The sequence below is a fragment of the Urocitellus parryii genome, chromosome 3 (genome assembly GCF_045843805.1).
Source record: "Urocitellus parryii isolate mUroPar1 chromosome 3, mUroPar1.hap1, whole genome shotgun sequence".
Lineage (NCBI taxonomy): Eukaryota > Metazoa > Chordata > Mammalia > Rodentia > Sciuridae > Urocitellus > Urocitellus parryii.
In genome coordinates this window covers 176353445-176376881 of record NC_135533.1, presented here as the reverse complement: position 1 = coordinate 176376881, position 23437 = coordinate 176353445, and the positions used below count along the sequence as shown (strand labels likewise).

The 23437-nt window shown below is 39.5% G+C and overlaps 1 protein-coding gene across 1 annotated transcript in view; it reads right to left on the bottom strand.

The window, feature by feature from the left end:
* Plcl2 (phospholipase C like 2) overlaps positions 1 to 23437 on the bottom strand; it is a 173610-nt gene that overhangs the window by 53290 nt on the left and 96883 nt on the right. The window contains exons 2-3 of the mRNA XM_026388537.2: positions 17247 to 19733; positions 14667 to 14870 (exon numbers count right to left, since the gene is read on the bottom strand). Of these exons, the coding sequence (XP_026244322.1) occupies positions 14667 to 14870; positions 17247 to 19733 (2691 nt within the window). The remainder of the gene's footprint in view (positions 1 to 14666; positions 14871 to 17246; positions 19734 to 23437) is intronic.

Sequence of the window (23437 nt, the reverse complement as noted above, 5' to 3'; positions counted from 1 at the left end):
AGCTGGCAGATACTGAGGTGGGGAGGGGTCAAGGCTTCCTTCCCTCCCCAGAAGCACAGGAGCGTGGTATGCCTCACTCACCAGAGCCAGAGGGTGCTAGGGCTTGGGTGGTTCTGCCGTTGGGGGAAAGGGGCTCCCTGGTTTTCAAAGATGTCTCTGCGTGGCCCAATAGGAGCCCATGCCCACCTGAGATTTTCCTCCTGTCCTCTACTCCCAGTTCCCAGGCTAAAGTCATTGCACACCAGAGACTCTGACTATAAGCTATGTAACAATTCATTTATTAACATGCTTGGAAAACCATAAAATACAGCATACATTATGAGGGGTGGTTCTACCTCACAGTGGCTTCCTTGTCAGGCTGTTCTCCCACCCTGGCCAGGTAAGTAGGAGTCCTCACCTTTTCCTCCTCCTCTCCCTGCACTTCTCCAGCCTTCACTACTTCCTTTTAAGTATATGAGGGCTTTTAAGGGGAGAATTCACACAGACTCAGAATCCTCTAGCAAAGCTCAGGATGACTTCAAGAGTCTGAAGAAGGGGTACATGACGTGGGAGTGGGGACACTTGTGCCTGCTTTCCTCTCACGGGTTCCCTGGGCTGCCTCCTCTGCCTTTGGCTTCACATTCCTGGGGAGCATCTGGAGCTGCCCAAGCACCTCGGTCATCCTCATTTCTTGGAGCAGAGAGGGTGCCCCTCACTGCTGCACAATGTGAGCACTTCCATCTAATACTAAGACTGAAAGGTAGCTATTCCCCCTCCTGCCACCTCATCAGCCCCCAGACCCTCCCCTAAAAACCTTTTTGTGTGCATACAAATAAAAATTAAGAGTTTGGGGAAAACATAGGCACACATGCGACAGAGACAGAGGATAGGAAGTACACCTGATAATCTGTGTCCATGAGATCAAGGTCATTTTTATTCATTTATCAAAAAATATTTTTTGTGTCTGCCATGTCCACGCTTACTGTCGGTGCCGAGGACACAGGGGTAGATAGGATACACAGGTGCCCTGCCATTCTGGAGCTCAGATTAGGGTGAGGGAAGAGAAAGAAAAGCATAAACAAAAGCAGGGTGTGGGATCTCCAGGGGGCTTCAGAGCATCTTTCCCATTCCTCCCTGTGGGAGGCATAGATTGGTCTCTGCCTCCTCCAGCATTCTTTATAATCCGTTCCTCTACTAGACAGCACAGTGTGGTTAGCAAAGCCTGGATCTAATAATCTGAGAGAAAGCCCTACTGCCTGTCTGTAGGGCAGTGAAACCAAAGTAGGGGTTTTCAAAGGCGCTGCAGAGTTGTTTACCAACTCCACCCAATTCCCCTTTCTCCACCCCACCCTTCACCACCCCACCCCAAGAGATATTTCACTATTTAAACATAAAGCATTACTTAAACTCAATTCTCTGACCAACTCATTTTTAATGCCTATTGCCAAGCAGCAACACATGATTATACATATCGATAAATATGTGTGAAGCTACATTAGTTACAAGTTTTATTGGATTATCACATGAAACTTGGCTTGACTGTCACCATTTTCTACTGACATATCATGCTTATCTCGTGGATACTAAAAAAAACAAAACAGACATTAATTTCCACTGGCTTCCCTCTGGTTTCCACCTCCTGTTTTTGTAGGTTCCTGCTCACAATATTACTGCTTACTGCTTTTTCCAGGAGAGGATAATTAGGCTTTTAGGACACACTCCTCCCTCAACAATTACAATCACGTTTCTCCAGATCAAAATTCAAAATGCAGTGAATATATTAAAAAAGAAGAAAAGAAAGAAAAACCTTTACAATCATAATTTAATCTGGAAAAGGTGAACTTGGAAAACAATGTATCAAAATACCCTAAGGATTTTTTTCCAGATCCATCTTTTATTTGATGGGTTGGCAAACTTTATCTGTGAAACACCAGATAGGAAATATCGTAAGCTTTAGACATAGATTTCATTTCAGTTGTAATTACTCAATTCTGCCATCATAGAAAATTAGACTACTGAGAAAGCAGTCATCAATAATATTTGATAAATGTGGTTGTGCTTCAATAAAGTTTTGTTTATGGATGCTGAAATTTGAATTTTACATAATTTTTGTGTCTTTAAATATTTTTTTAATCACTTAAAAACGCACAAATCATTCTTAGTTTGCAGACCATGCAAAAGCAGGAATTCCCCAACTTCTGCTCTAAAATGTCACATGATACACATCATTTGATGATATTCAACTAAAAAGTACCCAAGATATAGTCTGATATGCTACATGCACATTTTAGAAAACAACTCGAAAAATCAAATGCAGTTAGAGTATGTGCATGTGTTTATTTATTTTTGTGGTACGTGAAATTGGCGCTGTACTACTGACCTACACTGTCAAACCTTTTCATTTTGAGACAGGGTCTAGCTAAGTTGCTGAGGGTCTCGCTAAGTTGCCCAGGTTGGCCTTGAACTTGCAGTCCTCCTGCCTCAGTTAGTACCTTTGAAGGATGAACATTTGTTATGTGTATGCAAAAGAAAAATTTGGTTATGGAGAATTCTAATATACAACAACAAAGAAGGGCTTAGTTTTAGGGAATCAACTAAAAATTACTGAGTGCCATTCTACTCACATTTAGCTAAACAGGAAAGTAGCCACTTACATTCACAAAGATAGAATTTATTTTGCTTTGGCACAGGTAACTGATTTAAAAGCTAAAATTATTTCATGCTATATAATGACATAAATTATGCTCTAATTTCATTTGACCTCTTTCCATTATAGAAATGTAATAATTAGAAAGAAAACTAGAAACATCCATACTGATTTAAAAGAAAATCCTTGAATTAAGGATTTCTATACAGTAGATGAAGGATTGCCTACATGAATCCTCCATATAAAAAATAGAAAACAGTTAGCCCTAAAGATTTGCTAATACTAATGTTTTAAACTTCTTAATATACTATTTTAAGCTAATTAGTAATTAAGCTTGTGGAGTTAAACTTAACTCTTAATACATCATATTGTCCACCCACTGAGTTTACTGAGTTTTGTTATGGGTCAGGATTTAAAAATGCCCTAATTAAGTTAGAAAAGACTTTAAAACCATTATTAAATGCTATTTTTATTCCTGATAAATTCATCTGGCAGTCAAACCAGCTTTCTGCTATTAAAGGTGACTACTACAGCAGTGGGAGTGGCAGTTATTTTTCAGTGATCTGGGGGAATACAAGTAAAAAGGGTGAGAAACAGGTGCCATCAAGACAGAGTACAGTGGTGGTTCCCACAGACCCCACTGGAGACCAGTGAAGGGAGTCACCAGCCAGGATGCTGCTTTGAGAAGGCTGGTGAGGGCGAGGGTAAGGGTGAGGGTGAGGGTGAGGGCGAGTCTTCACACTCAAGTGAAACTGAGAAACAAAGAACCCACAGGCAAGGCTCTATTTAATTTCTCTTATGAACTTGAGGTCAAATAACAGACACCCCTCAGAGGAGGACATACAATCAATCAACAAGTACATGAAAAAATGCTCACCATCTCTAGCAGTCAGAGAAATGCAAATCAAAACCACCCTAAGATACCATCTCACTCCAGTAAGATTGGCAGCCATTATGAAGTCAAACAACAATAAGTGTTGGAGAGGATGTGGGGAAAAGGATACTCTTGTACATTGCTGGTGGGACTGAAAATTGGTTTGGCCACTTTGGAAAGCAGTATGGAGATTCCTGGGAAAGCTGGGAATGGAACCACCAATTGACCCAGCTATTTCCCTTCTCGGACTATTCCCTGAAGACCTTAAAAGAGCGCACTACAGGGATACTGCCACATCAATGTTCATAGCAGCACAATTCACAATAGCAAGACTGTGGAATCAACCCAGATGCCCTTCAATGGATGAATGGATTAAAAAATGTGGCATCTATACACCATGGAGTATTACGCAGCACTAAAAAATGACAAAATCATGGAATTCACAGGGAAATGGATGGCACTAGAGCAGATTATGCTTAGTGAAGCTAGCCAATCCCTAAAAAACAAATACCAAATGTCTTCTTTGATATAATGAGAACAACTATGAACAGAGTAGGGAGGAAGAGCAGGAAGAAAAGATTAACATTAAACAGAGACATGAGATGGGAGGGAAAGGGAGAGAAAAGGGAAATTGCATGGAAATGGAGGGAGACCCTCATTGTTATACGAAATTACATATAAGAGGTTGTGAGGGGAATGGGAAAATAAACAAGGAGAGAAATGAATTACAGTAGATGGGGTAGAGAGAGAAGATGGGAGGGGAGGGGAGGGGGGATAGTAGAGGATAGGAAAGGTAGCAGAATACAACAGTTACTAGTATGGCATTATGTAAAAATGTGGATGTGTAACTGATATGATTCTGCAATCTGTGTTTAGGGTAAAAATGGGAATTCATAACTCACTTGAAGCTTATGTATGAAATATGATATGTCAAGAGCTTTGTAATATTTTGAACAACCAATAAAAAAAATTAAAAAAAATAAAAAGTACATGTCCATCATCCCGTACATAAATCTATGTACGACCACTAATGGTTTTTATAGAAGTATCTGATGTAACTTCAATCTTTCCAGCACTGCTGAACTTCTAAATGAAAAAGCACATGTAGCTCTAAACCACACAAGAAGAGGTGGCAATGGATTAGATCAATCCCCAATGAATGGACCTTATATTTGTGAAGTCAGGGTCTGATACAGAAAAATCTAAATAAATAAATAAATAAATAATATGATTTTTATGACTAAAACTTATGTGTTTCCTAAACTCTAACCTAAACATGGACAATGATGAGACAATGGAATAGTCAATGATTCATTCTTTTGGTGAATCTGACAAAAGACAAGTATTTCTAAAAAGTACCTGTATGTGTAATTCGTATTAGTTAATTGTAGACCACACTTTGAAGCCAGCACTGATAAAATAATCCTTCAGGCAAAATATCTCCATTAACTGGCTATAAAGCATCCTGAATTCTACGTGGTCCTCTGGTGCCAACTGTAGGTACCATGGGTCTCACCCCTCCCCACCTGGTTAGAAGTCAACCTATTAGGACAATTAAACAGCGAAGGTACACTTCATGGGTCCTGCCATTTAGTGTGGACCAGACAGTGCTTGGTGTTTTGAAGTGGAGCCCACTTGGGGAGCTCCAAGGTTTCTATCACAGGCCTCTGCAAGCTTTCAAACAAGCCAGCAAGTACTGGCACAACCACCTTTGTGCCAACAGCATAGGTAGGAGTATCAAAAAGGGACATGGCTCTCCTCTGGGTCTAAGGTAACAGGGAGCCAGGTAGCCCCCAAGCACAATGGAGAAACAGGCTGGATGATTCATGAGCTCTGAACTGCATGTTCTAGGCCAGCTAGTCTTCATTTTTATCACTCTGAAAGGATAGGGAACTCAGAAACACCATAAGTAAAGATACACAAATTACTGTACACTACAAGGCAATTAGGATCTTTGTTTCCTTGATCATTGCTTTTCTGTTTGAAAAAAATTTCCACAAAGAGGACAATCACAATTTACAAATCTGGATGCAGAGACAATACCATTTTGCAGACACTATAAGAATAATTACAAACTTTGAGATAGCACACAGATTCTGGATGCTGTAAAAATCTTTTTTTTTAAAAGGGTTGTATATTACTTGTAGTTTTTGATGTTTTTTTCTAATGGCAAATAAAAAAATTTTGTGTTGGAAAGATTCAATTGCTAGAAGAATATAGGCATGAGGCACACATTTTCAGTTAATCCTGTTATCACCAGCTTCTTTTTTTCCCCTTCTTGGCAATTATTAGGCTTTATACAAATTCTTCATCAATCCAAATGCACCAAAGGTCTGGTACTTTCCCCAGATGCTCTAAGAAAAATGTCACTTACCTGACAGCCACAGTCAGGTACTAAAAAGCAATTGGCTCTATTTCTCTCAATGATGATAATCTAATCCCAGTTGGCTTACATCTTGTCACCTTCACTTGGCACTCTTTCTTCTGGCTCCTCCCTGAAACACCCAGGCCTTCCTTTATATGACATTTCAAGGAGAATGTCTTTAGGGGAATTCAGAAGCTGAGCTGCAGGAAGAGGAAGGCTGCAAGGCAGGTGCTTCAGCAATCACCGAGGTTCAACGGCAATAGTGTAAAAAGGATATTTATTTTCATACAGGTTGGCATATTTTATAAAGCATGTTGTCCAGGGAGCTCTCCACTCATTCAAAGGATGAGTCTTGGAGCTTAGGTGACAAATGAGTAACTTACAAACACAAAGACATTTCTCAGTTTTAAAGATTCAACTAGATTTTTACTCACCCAGATTCCTACCAAAATTATAGCCTTAAAAGCCAGGATATATCAAGAAGAAACTATTTTCTTAGTTATCTCCACATATGAAGAAACAGCCCATAGATCATGGAGTTTTTGCCCCTAGGGTGAGGAGATTTCCCTTCTGCCCACAAAGGCAAGGCAAGGGGTGCACAACTTCCAGAGCAGAGGAGGGAAGGCGCAGTGGAAAGAAAGCTGGAAGCCCACCTCTCGCAGTGTGTGTGATGCAGAGGCCCTTAGCTCCACCACAAGGCCTGTCTCGTGCCAAGATGGGGGAGGAGGGGAAGAGAGGAAGACAGCCAGCTTTCCAGGGCAGGTTGACAAGGACACAAAAAGAAGACTCATGCAACCCCACCTTCTCCAGACAGCCACAGTAGAGCAACAGAAAAAGAAGAGGAAGACTGAGACTGCTTACTGCACCTGAGGAGCTGAGCCTGCAGTCCAAAGGGGCAATGTAAATTAATGCAGATCTAGCTTGCCAAACAGAACAGAAATTTAGAAATACCTACCTCCTAAGAGAGAGAAGATAGCTATGTTTTGTCTTTCACCTGGGTTGAGTGTAAAGTTTGAACTCAAACCATCACACAGGCAGAAGGTGATGAAGGGTGGTACCGAGTAAGGACCCCAGAGATGGGAAGACGGCAGCTTAGCATCTAGCAGAGACCAAGGGATCACTGAATAAACTGGGGTAAGGAAGCTCAAGGCCTCCTCACAGCTTTGAAAAACTGCCAGTGCATATGGCTGACCAAAAAGAAATATATGTATTACCCATAAAGTACAGGATTGCAAAGTCATATCAAGTCCTTTCCTGTAATGTCCTGGAGAGAGAAAAAAGAGAACTTAGCAAACAACTCTGGATGTGCCTTCAGACACTGCAGAAACAAACACAAGACACATCTGATAAAGAAGAGAAGTCAGAGTTGGTGGTGCTATTCCATGCCTATAATATCCCAGTGATTCAGGAGGCCAAGGCAGGAGGATCTGAAGTTCAAGGCCAGCCTGGGCAACAAGGCAAGACCCTCAGCAATTTAGCAAAACTGTCCCAAAATAAAAAAAATTAAAAAGTCTAGGGATATAACTCAGTGGTAAACCATCTCTGGGTTCAATCCCCACTATTGAGAGAAAGACAGAAAGAGAGAAAGAGAGACAGAAACAACAAAAATAGATTTTGAAGGAATTATACAAGAGCAAAATCTAATATTCACTGTGGAATTTGATAGGAAGCAATTTCTCTGCTTTTTCATTTAAAAAAAAAGACTACAGTACTTCAACAATATTAGTTTTATTAAAAATGTAGTAGTGTTCTTTTGCATAAAGCATAAGTTTAGGAAGAAATTCTCTGACTTTTCTTGAGTTTTAGGTTTCAAATAAATTCCATAGCTGTTTTCTATCAGATTCAGAGAAACAAAATGTTGGAAAATATGCCCCCTTAAAAGGCAATACAAAGGCTCTCTACAGAGAAATAAAACAGTGGAGACCTTATGGAATACATGGCCCCAAAACACTGCCCTGCAACTGTTCTCCAGGTAGCCTTGGTTCACATGAAATCTACCTAAGAAAATGTGCCAACAGCAGGCTCCCATTTCTTATTCACGATAATGGTTGGACAGCATCCAACTACTGGTTCCTAGTTTACTTAGACATTTCAAATCAGGCTAAGGGTGAGTCAGACAATACAGTGGCTTGCTTCACACAGGCTGACTATCCCTTATGCAAAATACCTGGAACCAGAAGTGTTTCAGATTTGGATCTAAAACAGAGGAGCTGTGAGTGTAGCTCAGTGGTGGAATACTTGCTTCATACATGCAAGGCCCCAAGTTCAATCACTACCACCACCAAAAAAAAAAAAAAAAAAGAATAGATTTCACTTATGAAACATCCCTAATCTGAAAATCTGAACTGTCTCCAAATCTGAAACTTTTTGAGCACTGACAGGATGGATTTTGGAGCATGCAGATATGGACTATGGATTATGGATGTTCAACTAGTACTATTGAGCATATCTTATCTGGGGACACCATCTGACAAACTGTGAATTTCATCAAGGTTTTCACTGATGTCCTCTTGGAGAGGTATCAAACTTATCTGTCAAAAACTACTACATGATGAAGTCTGTTTTTCAAGAGGACTGCCAGCCCCCCAAATTCTAGTCTTCCCCAGTTGTTCCTTACTTACATATCTGATGTATGTGTGCATGTGTATGAATACTTTTTTTTTTTATTGGTCGTTCATAACATTACATAGTTCTTAATACATCATATTACACGGTTTGATTCAAGTGGATTATGAACTCCCGCTTTTACCCCGTATACAAATTGCTGTATCACATCAGTTACCCTTCCATTGATTGACATATTGCCTTTCTAGTGTCTGATGGAATACTTTTAAAATATGTGTTCTTCAATGGTTTCCCAGAAGACATGTAAAGACAGAAAAACTGGATTGGAAACAATACCTTGTAATCACCATTGTGCAGCCTAGAAGCACCACCTTTAAAAAATTTCCAAACCTCCCTGCTAATGGTTACCCTGTGGCAGCCTGCTCCATCTGACCTGATGACAAAGTGATGCCATCATCACACTCTACCTTTTTAATGTTTCTTTCTTTTCCATTAGCAACTGAGACCATTCTGGAGTAGCTCAGCTGTATTGTTTTGATGATTCTAGAGAGAATTCTTTTGCAAACATTGACTGAATATCTCTAGTTAACAAATTGATCTATAGCCCTTGGATTTCTGATCTTCCTTCTACAGGATGTATTCTCTCATCCTCTCTCCATCCCTCCTTCCCTTGCTCTCCACCACTGCTCCCTCTCTTCCTCCCTCCATTTCTTAGCTTCCTTCTTTTTTTTTTTTAGCTCAATCTTATCCCAAAGCGTAATATTCTATCTGACCTTTTTTCCACAGTTATAAAAGTTGGTAAAGTTGACACCTCCAATTAAAAGAAGCTTTTAATGTCAAGTTTTGAGTCAGGAGAGTGATAAAAGGAGCCACAAAGGAGACGAGGATCAATAGTAACCTTATTGCAGATCATCTCTGGCTTGGTCCAGACCAACAGGCTCCATTAATTATGAAGTGTGATTTATCTCCTTACTGCATTAAGCAGTGGCTAGAAAAAGTACATGAAACCATACCACCAACACAAAACAGAATGTTCCTAATGCCACTTGCCTATTGCCAACATTTCTGTGTAAGAAACAGTCTTCATTTCACATATTTTATTTAAAGAACCTTGTTTTAGTTAAAAAATATTTAAAGTTATGTGTTAGAAGAGACTACTCAGCAACTTACACAAAAACAGAGTGCAAATTATATCCTCTTAGACAAAGCATCTTGTTCCTCCCTTAAAAAAAAAAAATTACCATTCTGTACTAAATAAATGGGTTCCTCAGAGTATGCTCTCTTAATTAAACCTGAAGGTAATTAAAACCAAGATTTTTGTTAAGTTGCAAGGAAATGATCAAAATAAATTAACTGCACATGGAAAGTAGAAACAAAGGAACAGTGGTGATAAGAATGAATTTGTGTAAAACCTCCAAACAGGTGGGGGCTGCCCAAGAGTCTGCCACAGTGTGTGAACCACCATACTGCCTGCAAGACAGCACTGGTTTTCATCATCTTTACTTTTTCTTGATTTTTCACTACCTACAACTTCATCTTCAATTCCATTACATTGATCAAAGCCTATTTCATATCATAGAAAAACTAACAAAATTTTAAAAGTTGCAAAAACTTTTAAAAAGAACCTTCTTTTAATGTAATGCTTCACAAAACCTTTATATTCCCAATGTTTTCTCTCTATAGAGCAAGAATGTTGACTCCTTGGTCCCCATGTGTTAGTATGGACCCCATAAAAATTTTATTAATTCAAGTCTAAAGCAGATGGTAAATCTGGATCTAATAAATAAAGATAGCTAGATCGATGACTTCTCACTGTCATCAACAAGAAAAGGTTGGTAAAAATAATTTCAGTTTCAAAAGATGGTGAACTGGATCTCTTATATTGATGGGGATAGGGGTGCATTTGAAACACAGTACTGATCCATCCTTAAGATAACTATACATTATACAGAGTATGCAGGTCCTGGTACACAGTAGGTACTCAGTAAATATGTGTTGTTGGATGAGTGCTCAGGACCTTGCATGTAATAAGAGTTTGTAAATAAGCGTAGATTTCACCAATGAAAGTGCAAATGTTTGGGCCAGGGTTGTAGCTCAGTAGTAGAGCACTTGCCTACATGTGAAGTACTGGGTTTGATCCTCCACACCATATAAAAATAAATACAGGAACTGTGTCCATCTACAACTAAAAATATACATATATTTAAAAAAGGAAAATGCAAGTATTACTTATTTTACATGCTTTGTTAAATAAAAAAATTCAATTTTTTACTATATTCCACTTTAGAAAAAACCAACATGATATCTTAACTAAACCAAATCAATTATTTAAGTAAAAAAAACACAACTCTCTGATCTGGTCATAATGTATGACATAATAATGTATATGGTATATTGCAATACTGATCAATAACTGGAAGTCATTCCCCATCTGTTGAAAATATTAAGTTTGAATAAAGGGAATCAAGGATCTTTTCCATTAAGAATCAGGGAGGGTAGACTGGAGGAGTCCAGATGACCTAGAAGAATAAGCTGAATCCTCATAGGTTTAGTCCCTAAGAAATGGGATGAGGTACTTAAGGACACCAGGACCATGGAGACAAGGAAGTGCCATTTAAAGGCCCAGTCTACCCAGTAAACCTCCACTAACATGAAGCTCTTTTCCACTCCATGGCAACATCATGGGGGACATCACAAATAGGGTAAAACCACAATCAGGGCTTTTGAAAGTCTGCCTATTGGTGGTAATCACAGGAGCCATTAGAACAATCTAGGGTCAATGGGTAGGTGACAACACAACTGACCATCGGAATAGGGATAGTTAAAAGTTTTAAAAGATTAATTTTCTTTCCTTTTCTTCTGAATAGGAATATTTTCAAGAGACAACAAGAGAATGATTAACAATTATTCTAGAACAACAGGTATATATGAACAAGACCCATCCTAGGAAAACTGGGATGTGCAACCACACTGTGTGCTTGGGTCTGCCTTTCTGGCCTCATTGCTGGCTTCCATAGTGCTCTCTGTTCATGATCTGCTTTCCCCCTTTTCAAAAAGAAACTGGCACATTTATGACACTCCATTTCATTAGCCAGAGTGTATAAATTGAGAAGCAATCTCAGTCTGGATGGCAGCAATACACACCTGCTCAGTACCGTCCTCAGCAGGACCAGCGTCAGCAGCACAGACACACAACCACACAGGCGCTCTGGACAGGGATTTCTCAACCCACTCTTACTTCTCATTTGAAGTCTTCAAATTATAAATGGGAAGTCAACAAAGAAATAAGATCTTTCTCCTAAGGTTAATTTTGGGCCAAGCTCAATATAACACTATAAAAATAAAGAGCTATATTTAAAGTTACAGACTGTCCACGACCACAATACATTTCCCATCAACGTTTTCCCTATTTTGGCTAGCTTTAACGAATTAATTGTCATGAAGTGAGAAACTATGAAGTCACTAAAAAAAGTCCACAAAATATTCTAAGAGTTATAATATTGCTGCAGCAATAATTTGAACTTAATTTTAAATATTTTATAACATAAGGAATTAAAAACAAAACAAATCTATAAACCATAGAGTATCAAGCAGCACAGCTATTTCAATTAAACATGAGAAAAGAATAGTCTCACAATTTAAAACTTTTAAACAAGCTTATTCCTTCTAGAATAACACAAATATAGTTAGATGCAAATAAGAATTATGTAATAAGTGTTGTCATCTACTAGTCCAGGAAGAGGAAGGGGCAGGAGACATTGAGCAATTCCTGTGCCAAATATAGTTGTGGGTGCTGTGGCAGTCTCTGTGTCCTTAAAGAGCTTTAAGGAGACCCTAAGAGTTCAGCCAGGCTTTCTTTCAACTCTACTCTGATCTACACTCAGCGCCAGTCAATCATGTCATCACCTACATGGTGACCCCCACTCTGCTGTCAGGAAGTCCCTGTCAAAAACCTTAAAGTGAAGAAACGTTACTATATGACTGTCACTGAAATGATCAATGAAGTAGGTCTATGATTTTTATTTGTGGCTCAAGCTAGAAAAGCATTTACAGAGTTGTGGTGTAGCTCAGTGCTAAAGTATTTGTTGAACATATGCAAAGCCCTCGGTTTGATCTCCAGCATCAATTTAAATAAATAAATAAATAAATAAAGGCACTCACTTATAAACATCAGCTACTTCTCTCTGGCATCTTCCCATAAAACCTGGAATCAGCAACTAACTACGTAGTCTAGCTCACAGCGTGGCAAATTACTTCAAATTTCTCCATTTTTATCTCTTTTTCCTATCTTTCCATTTTCCCTATTCCCAAGGAATCCCAGCATGAGCCTATTATGGCAATTCTGTCCTTCCTCCATTATTTTCTAGTGGACTGGCTGGCTCCCAGACAGAGGCTCATCTTTGTAGCCCTCTGGCACCCAGCATCACTCAAGGGTTATCAGACATACCTAACCCTAGTCTTCCTACTTTCTGCAGGGTGGGTGACTTTCCCTGTAGTTTGCCACAGTGTCCAGTGTTCAGTCCCTCACATCTCTTGTGTTTCCACGAAGTCTGAGCTAGAAATAGCAGAGGATATGAGCAGCCACTACAATGTGTGCCTTCTTCACAGGAACATGGGGAAATAGCTTTGAAATCACCTTTTTAGAAGGTAATAAACTAATAAATTGCTTAAAACAATTACATTCTTCTGGCTTGTACTTCCCGACTTACTCAAAGATTAAAGAAGCATTTCCCAAAATGTGTTCTTCAGAACTTTTGTTTTTGGAAACAGGAGTCAAGCCAACACGTGAAATAGGGAGTGCTCTATCCATGTCCACTGCCCTCTTGGAGCACAGTGTGCCAGGAAAGATAACTACCCATGTCCACTGCCCTCTTGGAGCACAGTGTGCCAGGAAAGATAAGGCTCTGAGAAATCCTATAAGAATGGTATCTGATCAGTTCTGTTCAGACCAGTATTTCCCTGAAGTACTTCATCATGGAACCCTCTCCCCATGTGGTATTTACTAACATCCTAAAGAACCAAGGTTCCTCAGAACAGTGTGGGAAATGCTGACCTGAAGTATTTTTTATTTTCCCTTTAATTTCATAAATCTCTCTAATCTACCACTTTCAGACAAATTTATGAAAACAGTCAAAAATGTTTTCAAAAAACATTTCAGTGTAGGTATATGATGCAATCCTGTTTGGTCCTTGAGCACTGTAAGCTACATCAGAGAAAGCCTAGTGCTCTGTGGCCTTAGCTCGGGCTTCTAGAGTGGAGGAGGTGACGGATGAGAATTTTACCCCCAACTACCCTGAATGGTAAAGGATGTCAAACTGGCCTATCTGGAAGGGGAGTGTCCTATGCTTAACCCTGACATGCTGACAAGACACTACCAGTACACACAGTGAGTTCTGATCACTTTAACTACATTGTGAGCCTGAAATAGGTGCTATTTACCCATTAAATTCTCTCAGAGAGTTATGATAAATCACAAAGGACAAAAACAGTGAAATGCAATTAAGAAAATACAAGACAGGGCTAGGGCTGGGGTTGGGGCTCAGTGGTAATGCACTTGCCTGGCATGTGTGAGGCACTGGGTTCGATTCTCAGCCTGCATATAAATAAATAAAAATAAAGATCTACCAACAACTAAAAAAAAATTTTTTTAAAAAGAAAATACAAGACAGACCTTAACTGCAAAAATGTAATATTCTAGGTGTCCTGAGGATACCTCATTAACATTAAGCTGATGACAAACACAGGTGTCTTAGAGCAGCTGCTTCAAGAAGGAAACCATCATGCGGTAGAATAATGAGATGCAGCATCTGCCCCTTCCGGTATTCCAAGAATTTATTTTTTAAATTAAATTTCTCATCTTCACTAGGTTGAGATATGAAAACAAAAGAAATCAATAGATGGTTACAAGGAGATAAAAATTCTTTACGACATATATGTAGAGAATAAGGCATCCTTTAGAAATCAATTCAGACATAGTTCTTGAGAAGCTAACTCACGTTTAATCCAACTGAAGCAAGTGAGCAAGTAATTCTCTGAATGAATCCTGCTTTCTAAAACAATAACAAAACATTAAACTGTTTCCAATACAGCAAGGCTAGGGGAGTTACTTCTCCGACACGGACAAACGAAGCATGAAATAAAAACGCACACTTCAGCAAGAGCTCCTCAGGACATATGGCATGTTGTCTAAAGACATCTCTGGCACCAGCCTACACGATGGGACAAACACCACTCACCATGTCATAAGTCGTTACAATCTTCTTCAGAACTTCTGGCACGATGCCCTGCAACTCCATCGTGGGATATGGCTCGCTGAGATTCAGGACCACCAGGGGGTTGTTATCAGGCCCCAGAAAGCGGGGAGACACCGCCAGCATGCACTGCATGAGATTGGCCACTGAGGACAGGCCACACAGCTCCTTGAAGGACACCACTGCATTCTGTCAAAGGGCAAGAAAGGAGGCACTTGGTAATTAATTAATTTCTCGTGGATATTATACTTGATATAACTGGTTATATTGGAACCTGGTATAAAAGTTATTGGCAATTTTATGACAGAATTGGTTAATAATTATTTATCCTTGAAAAAAATAACTATTTTCCAAAGTAAATAAGGTTACAGACATTTGTAATACTAATTTATCAAAAGTATTGAAAATGTAAATAAGTTGAATTCTTCCAAAGGTCAAAGCTTCTTTTCAGATCAAAGTTCACAGTAGTGCAATATTTATATGCAAGTATGAGCAAATAAAAAGAATGGCTTCTGCATATGGAAAAGGTAAAGCTTAAGAAAAAAATTCAAATCCAGTTTGAAACAAGTATCAAATACACCAGCCACCCAAAAAGGAAAGGAAAGAAATATCACCTGTTTATACCAAGGATCAAAATTTACAGGACCTTTGAAGAAGCTGCTCTTCACTGCAGGGTCTGCCCAGCAGGGGTCCTGGTTCCCCTTGCATCTCCACTGCAACTCCCCTGCCCTTCTCCACTGTAACCCTCACCCCACCCCACAAACCACTCCCCCACATGGCGGTACTGGGGATTGAACCTAGGAGCAGTCTACCTCTGAGCTACATTCCCAGTCCTTGTTTTTTTTTTTTTTTTTTCTTTTCCCTTTATTTTTAAACAGGGTCTCACTAAATTGCCCAGGCTGACCTCAAATTTGCAATCCTCCTGCCTTAGCTTTCCAAATAGCTGGGACTACGGGCGTAGACCATCACAACAGTGTCTCTCTTGTGTTCTAATCACCAGAGGCATCTCATTAAAATATGCATTAAAGAAAACCCTCAACACTGTAAAATGTCATGAGCTGGCATTCTTTGAGCATTTCCAAAGTCTAGGCTATACTGGGCATATGTATTACACATTACCTCATTTAATCCTCTCAACAAGCCATGTTATGGAGGAGGAAACAGACTCATGTTTTAAACTATAAGTAATTTCACTCAAAATCACTTTGATATGACTGAATAAAAATAAATCATTATTGTGATATATAGAGTCTGATCATTCCAGCATACCTCTCTGTTTTATTTTCTTCATAGCACTCACAGCATCTGCAGTTGTCCTATTTGTATATTCACGTACTTACTGTTTGTTTCCCCTTCCAACGCCCACCCCCAGCTACAGGACAAGTCCCTTGAGGGCAGGTGGTCTGGCTTCCGGTTCACTGCTACATGCTTGCAGCCAGACTGCCTGTGACAGCAGGCAACCATCAAATATCACCACCCACTGGGCTGTCGGATTCAGAGCAGATGCAGGCTCTGGAAAAGATGATGCTCTGGCTTTGGCAGGTCCCCAAGGGAATTCTGTGGCACATACACTCCAGCAGCCACCAGGCAAGGGACAGTGTGTCCTGCTTGGAGCTGAGGGTTTACCCAACACTTGTACCCTCAGTAGTGGGAAAGCCCTCCACATCTCAGTTATGCTTTTACCTTGAAAGAAAGAAAATATATGTCCCTATTACAGGAATGGCTTATTCTTCATGAAGAATCTGCAGAATTGGTAGATGGGAAAAGCATGTAGAAAGTACATTTTTTTGAACCAGAGTTTACTGCTGATGTCATTTTTATAACAGTCATTTAAAAATAAACAGATCAAGCAGAGCACCTATCACACATGGTACCAAACACACTGTGACTGGCTAGTGTCGATACCTCTGTAGGGGGGGTCTTTGCTGTCCACTTCTGCATCATTCACACAGAGGTTCAAACACATGGTTAGGCTTGTAGACATGCTTAATTAAATACACAGTTCCTAACTGATTGCTTTCAGCTATTATATATTTCAGAGGTCATTTGTACCTTCGACTTCAATAAATAGAGACACCACATGTTTTTTACTTAAACAATTAGCAAGACTCTAAAATCAAGAGACAGGTCAATATGCAAACACACTGACATCTTCCCAGCACTGCAGCACCACAAGAAAGGCCAGGAGCACAGCTCTTTTACTGTAATCCATATCCCTTTTTGTTTTGAGGGGTCATGTTTGTGTTACAATCAAGACATATAAGATTCCAATGCATACTATTAGAAAAAAACAGGAACTGTGAATTAGTCCTTAACAGGAACTGGGATGAGCAACGAAGCAACAAAACTAGATTATTCTAACCATTATTTTGAACAATTGTAGTTCTGGAAATTTGAATGATAAGAAATGAGACTAGAGGCAAACATTCTAATAACAATTGAAATTTACATATTATTTGAAATTAAATATACTCATTAAAAAGGAAAAGACCAATATGTTCCTAAGCTGTGGACATGCACTCAGCAGAACAACCATTGAGTGAACACTTGACCACGAGCACGTACCTGCATGTTCTCTCTCAGATCCGTGGCATCCCGAATGGGGGGCTGGGCATTCTTGAACACCTCATCCACAGTTTTAATCCACAACGTTCTCAGAGATGCATATTCCCTGGATTTCTTCCCTTTTCTCACAGAAAGGCCCCTTTTATGAGGCTTCCCTCCTCCTCTTCGGTTAGTGATGGCCACGTGCACAAACAAAGAAGCATGAGCAAGAACCTCTCCAGTCAAGGACTGTAGGGGGACATGGCGGTAGCCCGTCTGTAAACATTCAAAGGGAATTGTGTACTGACCAATAAATTCATCCCCAATGTAGTCATCATCCAGCACTACGAAGCGCACCATGGCCAGCTCAGGCAGGTTGATTTGAAATTCAAAGCTCTCATCAAAAATGGGCGCATCTCCATTCTGGTGCACTGTTTTTGTCCTTTGTTCTGCACAGTCGGCAGGGATCCCATGGATTTCCACATAGACATAAGGGTCCACCACATCACCTTTGGCACCTGATCCTTTGGGCTTTGGAAAGTTCTGCCCGCTGATGATTTTAATGTGAAGAAGTTGAGGGGAGACTCCCGGGACAGAGTCTTTCGTGTTGGCACTGAAGAAGGAAACCTCCTCCCGCATGATGGCCGGCCGAAGAACATAGCCACAGTTTCCATTCTGCCTGAACCAGCCAATATTCAAGTCCATCATCAGCCCCGGAGTCTGAAAGTTCATGGCTACGATTTGACAACCACATTTCCAAAAATCTTGAGGGTTCATGTTACTGGAGTCGATTCTCATGGGACTAGGAAAGACCCTAGCAAGAAAACGCTTGTTATAATTTACGAAGTCCCCTGGATTTTCATTGGCATATTTGCTGGCAAGCACTTCATTAAAGGAACAGACTTCCCAGTACTTCTGAACCTGAAATGACACCTGAAATTCCTTGAACTGAACTGACTTACAGATGCTGACCAGTTCAGACAGATCTTTGCAAAGCTGAAATCGCTTCACAGGCACATTGCTGGGTTGCTCCACGTTCTCCTTCCCTATCCTCTGAGACATTTCTGCTCCTTCATCTTCATCAGTAACGTCTCCTTCTACTCCAGAGCAATTTGAGGACAGCTTCTTGGCTTTGATTAGTATCTTCCCTTTCAGAACATCTGGGGATGGTAGATAAGATTCCTCGACATTGGGTGAAGTGGTATAGAGCTTGTCTCCCAAAATTTTCTTCATGTGTTGAACCATTACTTTCTGTTGTTTAATAGAACAGTGATTTTCTAAACACAAGATAAGAGGATACTCTGAAGCAAAGAATGCATACTTGTTAATAATATCAATGACACTGCGGAAGACTATCTGAGAGGTCATAGTGTGGCCGGTGTAAATTACGGGTTCATTATCTGGCCCATCCCATACATCTAATTCGACACTCCGGCAACCCATTTTAAGAGCCCGAATATATCCTGTGATGTCAGAGGGACCTCGGAACTGATCCTCTATTAAATATGTATTATGAGATGAGTTTATAAAGTAATGAGACAGAGGTTGCTTCATATCCTGACAGACCTTCTTATGTTCTGGATCAAAAATATAACAATCAGGTGACATTAGGTAATTAGTGAACCCGTCTATAGACAGCCAGCCCTTGTCCTGGCCCTCTTTGGATGGCTCATATTTGTGAATAATTTCAAGGCTTATTTCCTCATTTATATGTGCCACACCCTGTTCTGCTTCAAGAAACATCATAAGGTCCTTGGTATCAAGGAATTCTTTATTGCTTGAAAACTGAACTAAAAGGAAGTAAATTTCAGGTCTAGTACAAAGCTCATGAAAAACCTCAATAAATTCTTCCTTTGTGACTTCTGTGCCACCTTTGTCCTTTGATTTGTGCAACTCTTTGAACTTGAGCTCAATTTTGCTCGTTTTTAAACCAGGATTGAGGTTTCTGATACATTGCACAGCATTACACAGAGTTATATGTCCAAGGTTGTCTACATCAATTTCACTAAACATTTGTGAAACCCAAGAAGTCCTCATGTTGTCTTGGCTACTTTCCAACATATCGAGGGTATGTTTGCCATAAGAAATTAGGTACCGCAGTCCCGTGACCCAGATATTTGCAACATCTGCAGAGTTGGCAACCAAATCAAGTGATTCATAATTCTCTCCATATATGACTGAAAATGCACAATCTTCAGATATCTGGTCAGAAATGCCATTGCTACGGAATATGTCTGTATTTTTTCCTGTTCTCACTTCCTTGATGGATTTAATATCAATCTTCGCTTTCTCAGAATCCTTCTTCGATGGCTCCCACCTCAAGCTCTGCATGTCAGCATCCAGTAAAAAATACCTATGGTAAATTCTAGAGTTGGAGCGGACCTTTTTGAGTTCTGAACCTTCAACCATGGAATTGATGCAATCACTCGCACTGCTGATCTTCTTCTCAGTGGGCATGCTGCTGAACGACACAGTCTTCTTCCGCTCCCTTTTCTGTTTTGTACCATCCTGGGAGGGAAAAAAAAAAAAGTGGATTAGAATAACATAAACATGGGTGTCTGTGTTCAGGATTACTAATTAAAATTTAATATAAGGATTTCCTATTCTGAATCCTGTGGTGAAGGATACTCATTCACCTTTAAAGCTCAGAAGTAGCCTTGGAGTTTATAGCCCAATACCAACAGATAAGAAATCATTATCAAATAACTTCAGTTCATTCTTGCCAAGGAACACTATTTCAGTAACATACAATGAAATCTGTATATAGAACTGGCTACATAATTTTCAGGGCCTGGAGAGAAATGAAAATGTAGGAGTCATACTCGAAAATTATTAAGACTTTCTAGAAGATAACAGAAGAGCATTAAGTCAAGTACGGGGACCTTCTGAGTTTGGGGCTTGTACAACTGCACAGGTCCTGAAGCAACTCCATGAAGCAGGTCCTGAGAGGGGATACGTCTCCTTCATCAGTGTGTCCTAACAGCTTGTCGCCAGATCATCTACCTTAGAATTCTCTGGGTTATCTGACTTAATTGTCGATTCCTAAGCGATCTAGGATGTCAGGTCTATAGGGATGGTATCAGAAAGTGGCATTTTAGGCAGCACCTCACATCATGGGGATATACACTATTAAGTCTGAAAATCATTTCCTGGCCACTAGGGTTCAGTGAGATGTTTGGGCTATTTCTGGACTCTATAACAAATAACAAGAAAGTGCTAAGTATCAACTATTAAAATGTGTGTTCAATGGATATACACTGGAATTCCAGCAGAAATTCCTGACTCTCTGGAGTCTCATAATAGTCATGTTCCTAAATAGTTCAGATATATGGTTTTACCCTTGCAACTGTATTAGGCCTGAGAGGGAGATCTTTATTATATCTGGGGGGTACTTCTGAAATTCTGAAGTTGGGCTCATTAAAATTTACTAGTGTGTACCAGGCTGATGCTGAGAACAATATCATCTAAGTACTTCCAATATAAATAGGTTATTATCACTACCCAAGTGTAAAACTTCAAGTAGCATCTATTTCCAAACAACTTTGCACCACCAATAATGTACTCCTCAATTCTCCTGCATGAGTAAAGAGGTTCCCACCTTAAGGATTGGCATCTACATCTGTGTGCGTTTAAGACCTTCCCATATATATACCTTTCTTGTTTGAAAAAGAGTTGCTCAAATGACCTCAAAACATCTTTTGCGATTTTAACTTAAAACACAATATTGCCTCTCAGGTGGTATATGAAATCTGTAATGAGACAGAGGTCATAAATTTTCAGTAAGCCTTTGTATTAAGGAAAAAGGCTGGGGGTTGGGATTATATAACTTTCAAGGCAATAAAGAAAAAGGCATGCAAAATATTTTACAAAGGCAATTCTGATTTTCCTGTTCCGGATAGCATCTATTTTGAATAAAATCCTCCATATTTCATAAAACCATTATGCTACTTTCTATGTTTAAAATTTAAAACCACTTTTACTTTTTGACTACCTATACTTCCAAAAGCAATTTGCAGAAGATAATTAAACTTAAAACTTTAAATCATATGGGTATCATTTCCCTCAAAGTTTCAAAATGAACCACAGAGGCTTTTGTTATCTGAGTGCCAAGATAAAACATAAAAGCCACCAGGCAGAGTATTTCTTTATAACTGTATCCTCAGAACAATAAAGTGCAAAAGTGGTAAAAACTATGCTAATTGTATCTATAATATATATTGTATTATAGCTATTCCAAATCCCTAAAGCATAGATTGCATTCTGTCTATTCAAGTCAGCTGGCATGAAATTAAATTTGTAATCAGCCATGCATAAGGGCACAAAAATGTATAAATTCCCCATTTTTCAGAATGAAGGATATCTTTATGTCTAAGAAGACACATTTACCTTTAATAAAGGCAACACACTAACTTAGTAAGGAAATTTCATAATCTTTATAAATTATATCTCAAAGTGCCACTAGTAAAAAGAAGTCACAAAGATAAATGGAGGTGTTTATCACTGATCCATTAAAAAATCTAGTATTTTTTCAGCACTGTAATCCTTTATTCTGCCATCATACACACTGATTAATATTCTACTACCACTTTCTGATTCATTACAAATTCATAGGTCTTTTTGTTAATTAAGAGGAAAAAAGTTGAATAGCAATGTTGGCTAATACACACAACATACATACACTCACACACCCATGTCTGTGGGACAGGCAGCATGTTAAGGATAGGTAGTTCCTTTATGAACATTGCTTTTCTTTTCACAAACCAGCCCAGGCTTTGATTGGACTTCTGGTTACTGAAAGCAGACACACGCACCTGATGGCACCAAAGCACTGCTGATATATTGACCAGATACCTCCTGTCTCTTCCTCCCCCTCCATATGCTACTGGCTACAACAATGCTGTCCTCTCCACAGCACACCAAAGTTTGCATGAAGCAATCTGTTTCTCCCTCCCTTCTAGCAGCAAAGCCATTAGAAAACTCATATAGAAGAGTGTGCTTGCTTAGAGACCAACACAGAGGATAGCAGGTGCGAGCTTCACTCAGGTCACTGGATAGACCAGAATCTCTGGCTGGGAGTAACAGGTGGATATGACGACTAGAGAAGTAGGCCATCTGGTCCCCCATGGCAAAAAGAAAGGAAGGGAAGACAGAAGCACTTGTGTGGGAGGGACACAGAATCAGAGTTCGGGGGCAGGAGAACGGGTCCCAAACTGCCTAACATTTGGAATTTTTATCTCAGTCCTATTCATTTCAACTTGGCTTTCATTCTTTAGCCCAAAAGTGATCAGGCATCTGATCGTAATTCAAGTTAGTTTAAATTCAATTCTAAAATGTTCACAAACTACATGTGTGTGAATGCATTAATTACCTAGAACCAAAGGAAAAAGCACAGGTTTCTGCTGAGATGGAGGTGTCTCAAAATACTTTTTTCAAGGTTTAAGTTCTTTCTCAGAGATGGCTGTACATGGTGAGTTTGCACTCATCACCTAATGCTTCTGGATGATAAATACCACAAAATGGAAACCCAACCACGCAGGGCATCTTTGCTGCCCCACTGGTATCAAAAGAAAAAGTACACAAAAAAGGTCTGGACTAGAAGAAAACCAAACGCTGAAATTTTGTATTCCTTGATAAAGAATCATAGATTTTTACAACTGGAAAGAAGCTTAAAATGTTGCTTACATATTAACCAACACTTATTTACAATATAACAATATTGTGTCAGGAATGAATTTAGGTAAAATGATGTGCTAGAAAGAGGTCAAGGAAACTTTTCTGTATCACAGCAAATTCAGGATGAATAAAAAATATTTACCGAATTTATGTTGAGCACTAAAGTGGAAGCAGTCATATATAATGAAAAACATACAGATTTCTAACCAACTTATTGAACAGAAGTTTGTTGCTAAAAATAGGAGGTCATGTGGATATTTAAATAGCAGCAATTTCTTAAAACAGCCATGAATAATTTCATCAGTTCTCATTCTGAAATGAGGTAACAATAAGCGGGCCTCAGTTCTTCCACTGGCAACAAAGTACTTACCACTGATCCAAGTGATCTAGCTCACTCTGGAGAAGAAAGAGGCTGATATGCAGGATTGGAGTCCTGTCTACAGGCGTGCAGAGTTAATGCTCTGATGGAAGTAATTGCCTCTTGTGTCTTCTATACTTCAAAACTGTTTGTTTCCATTTTTGTATTTGATTATTCCTAA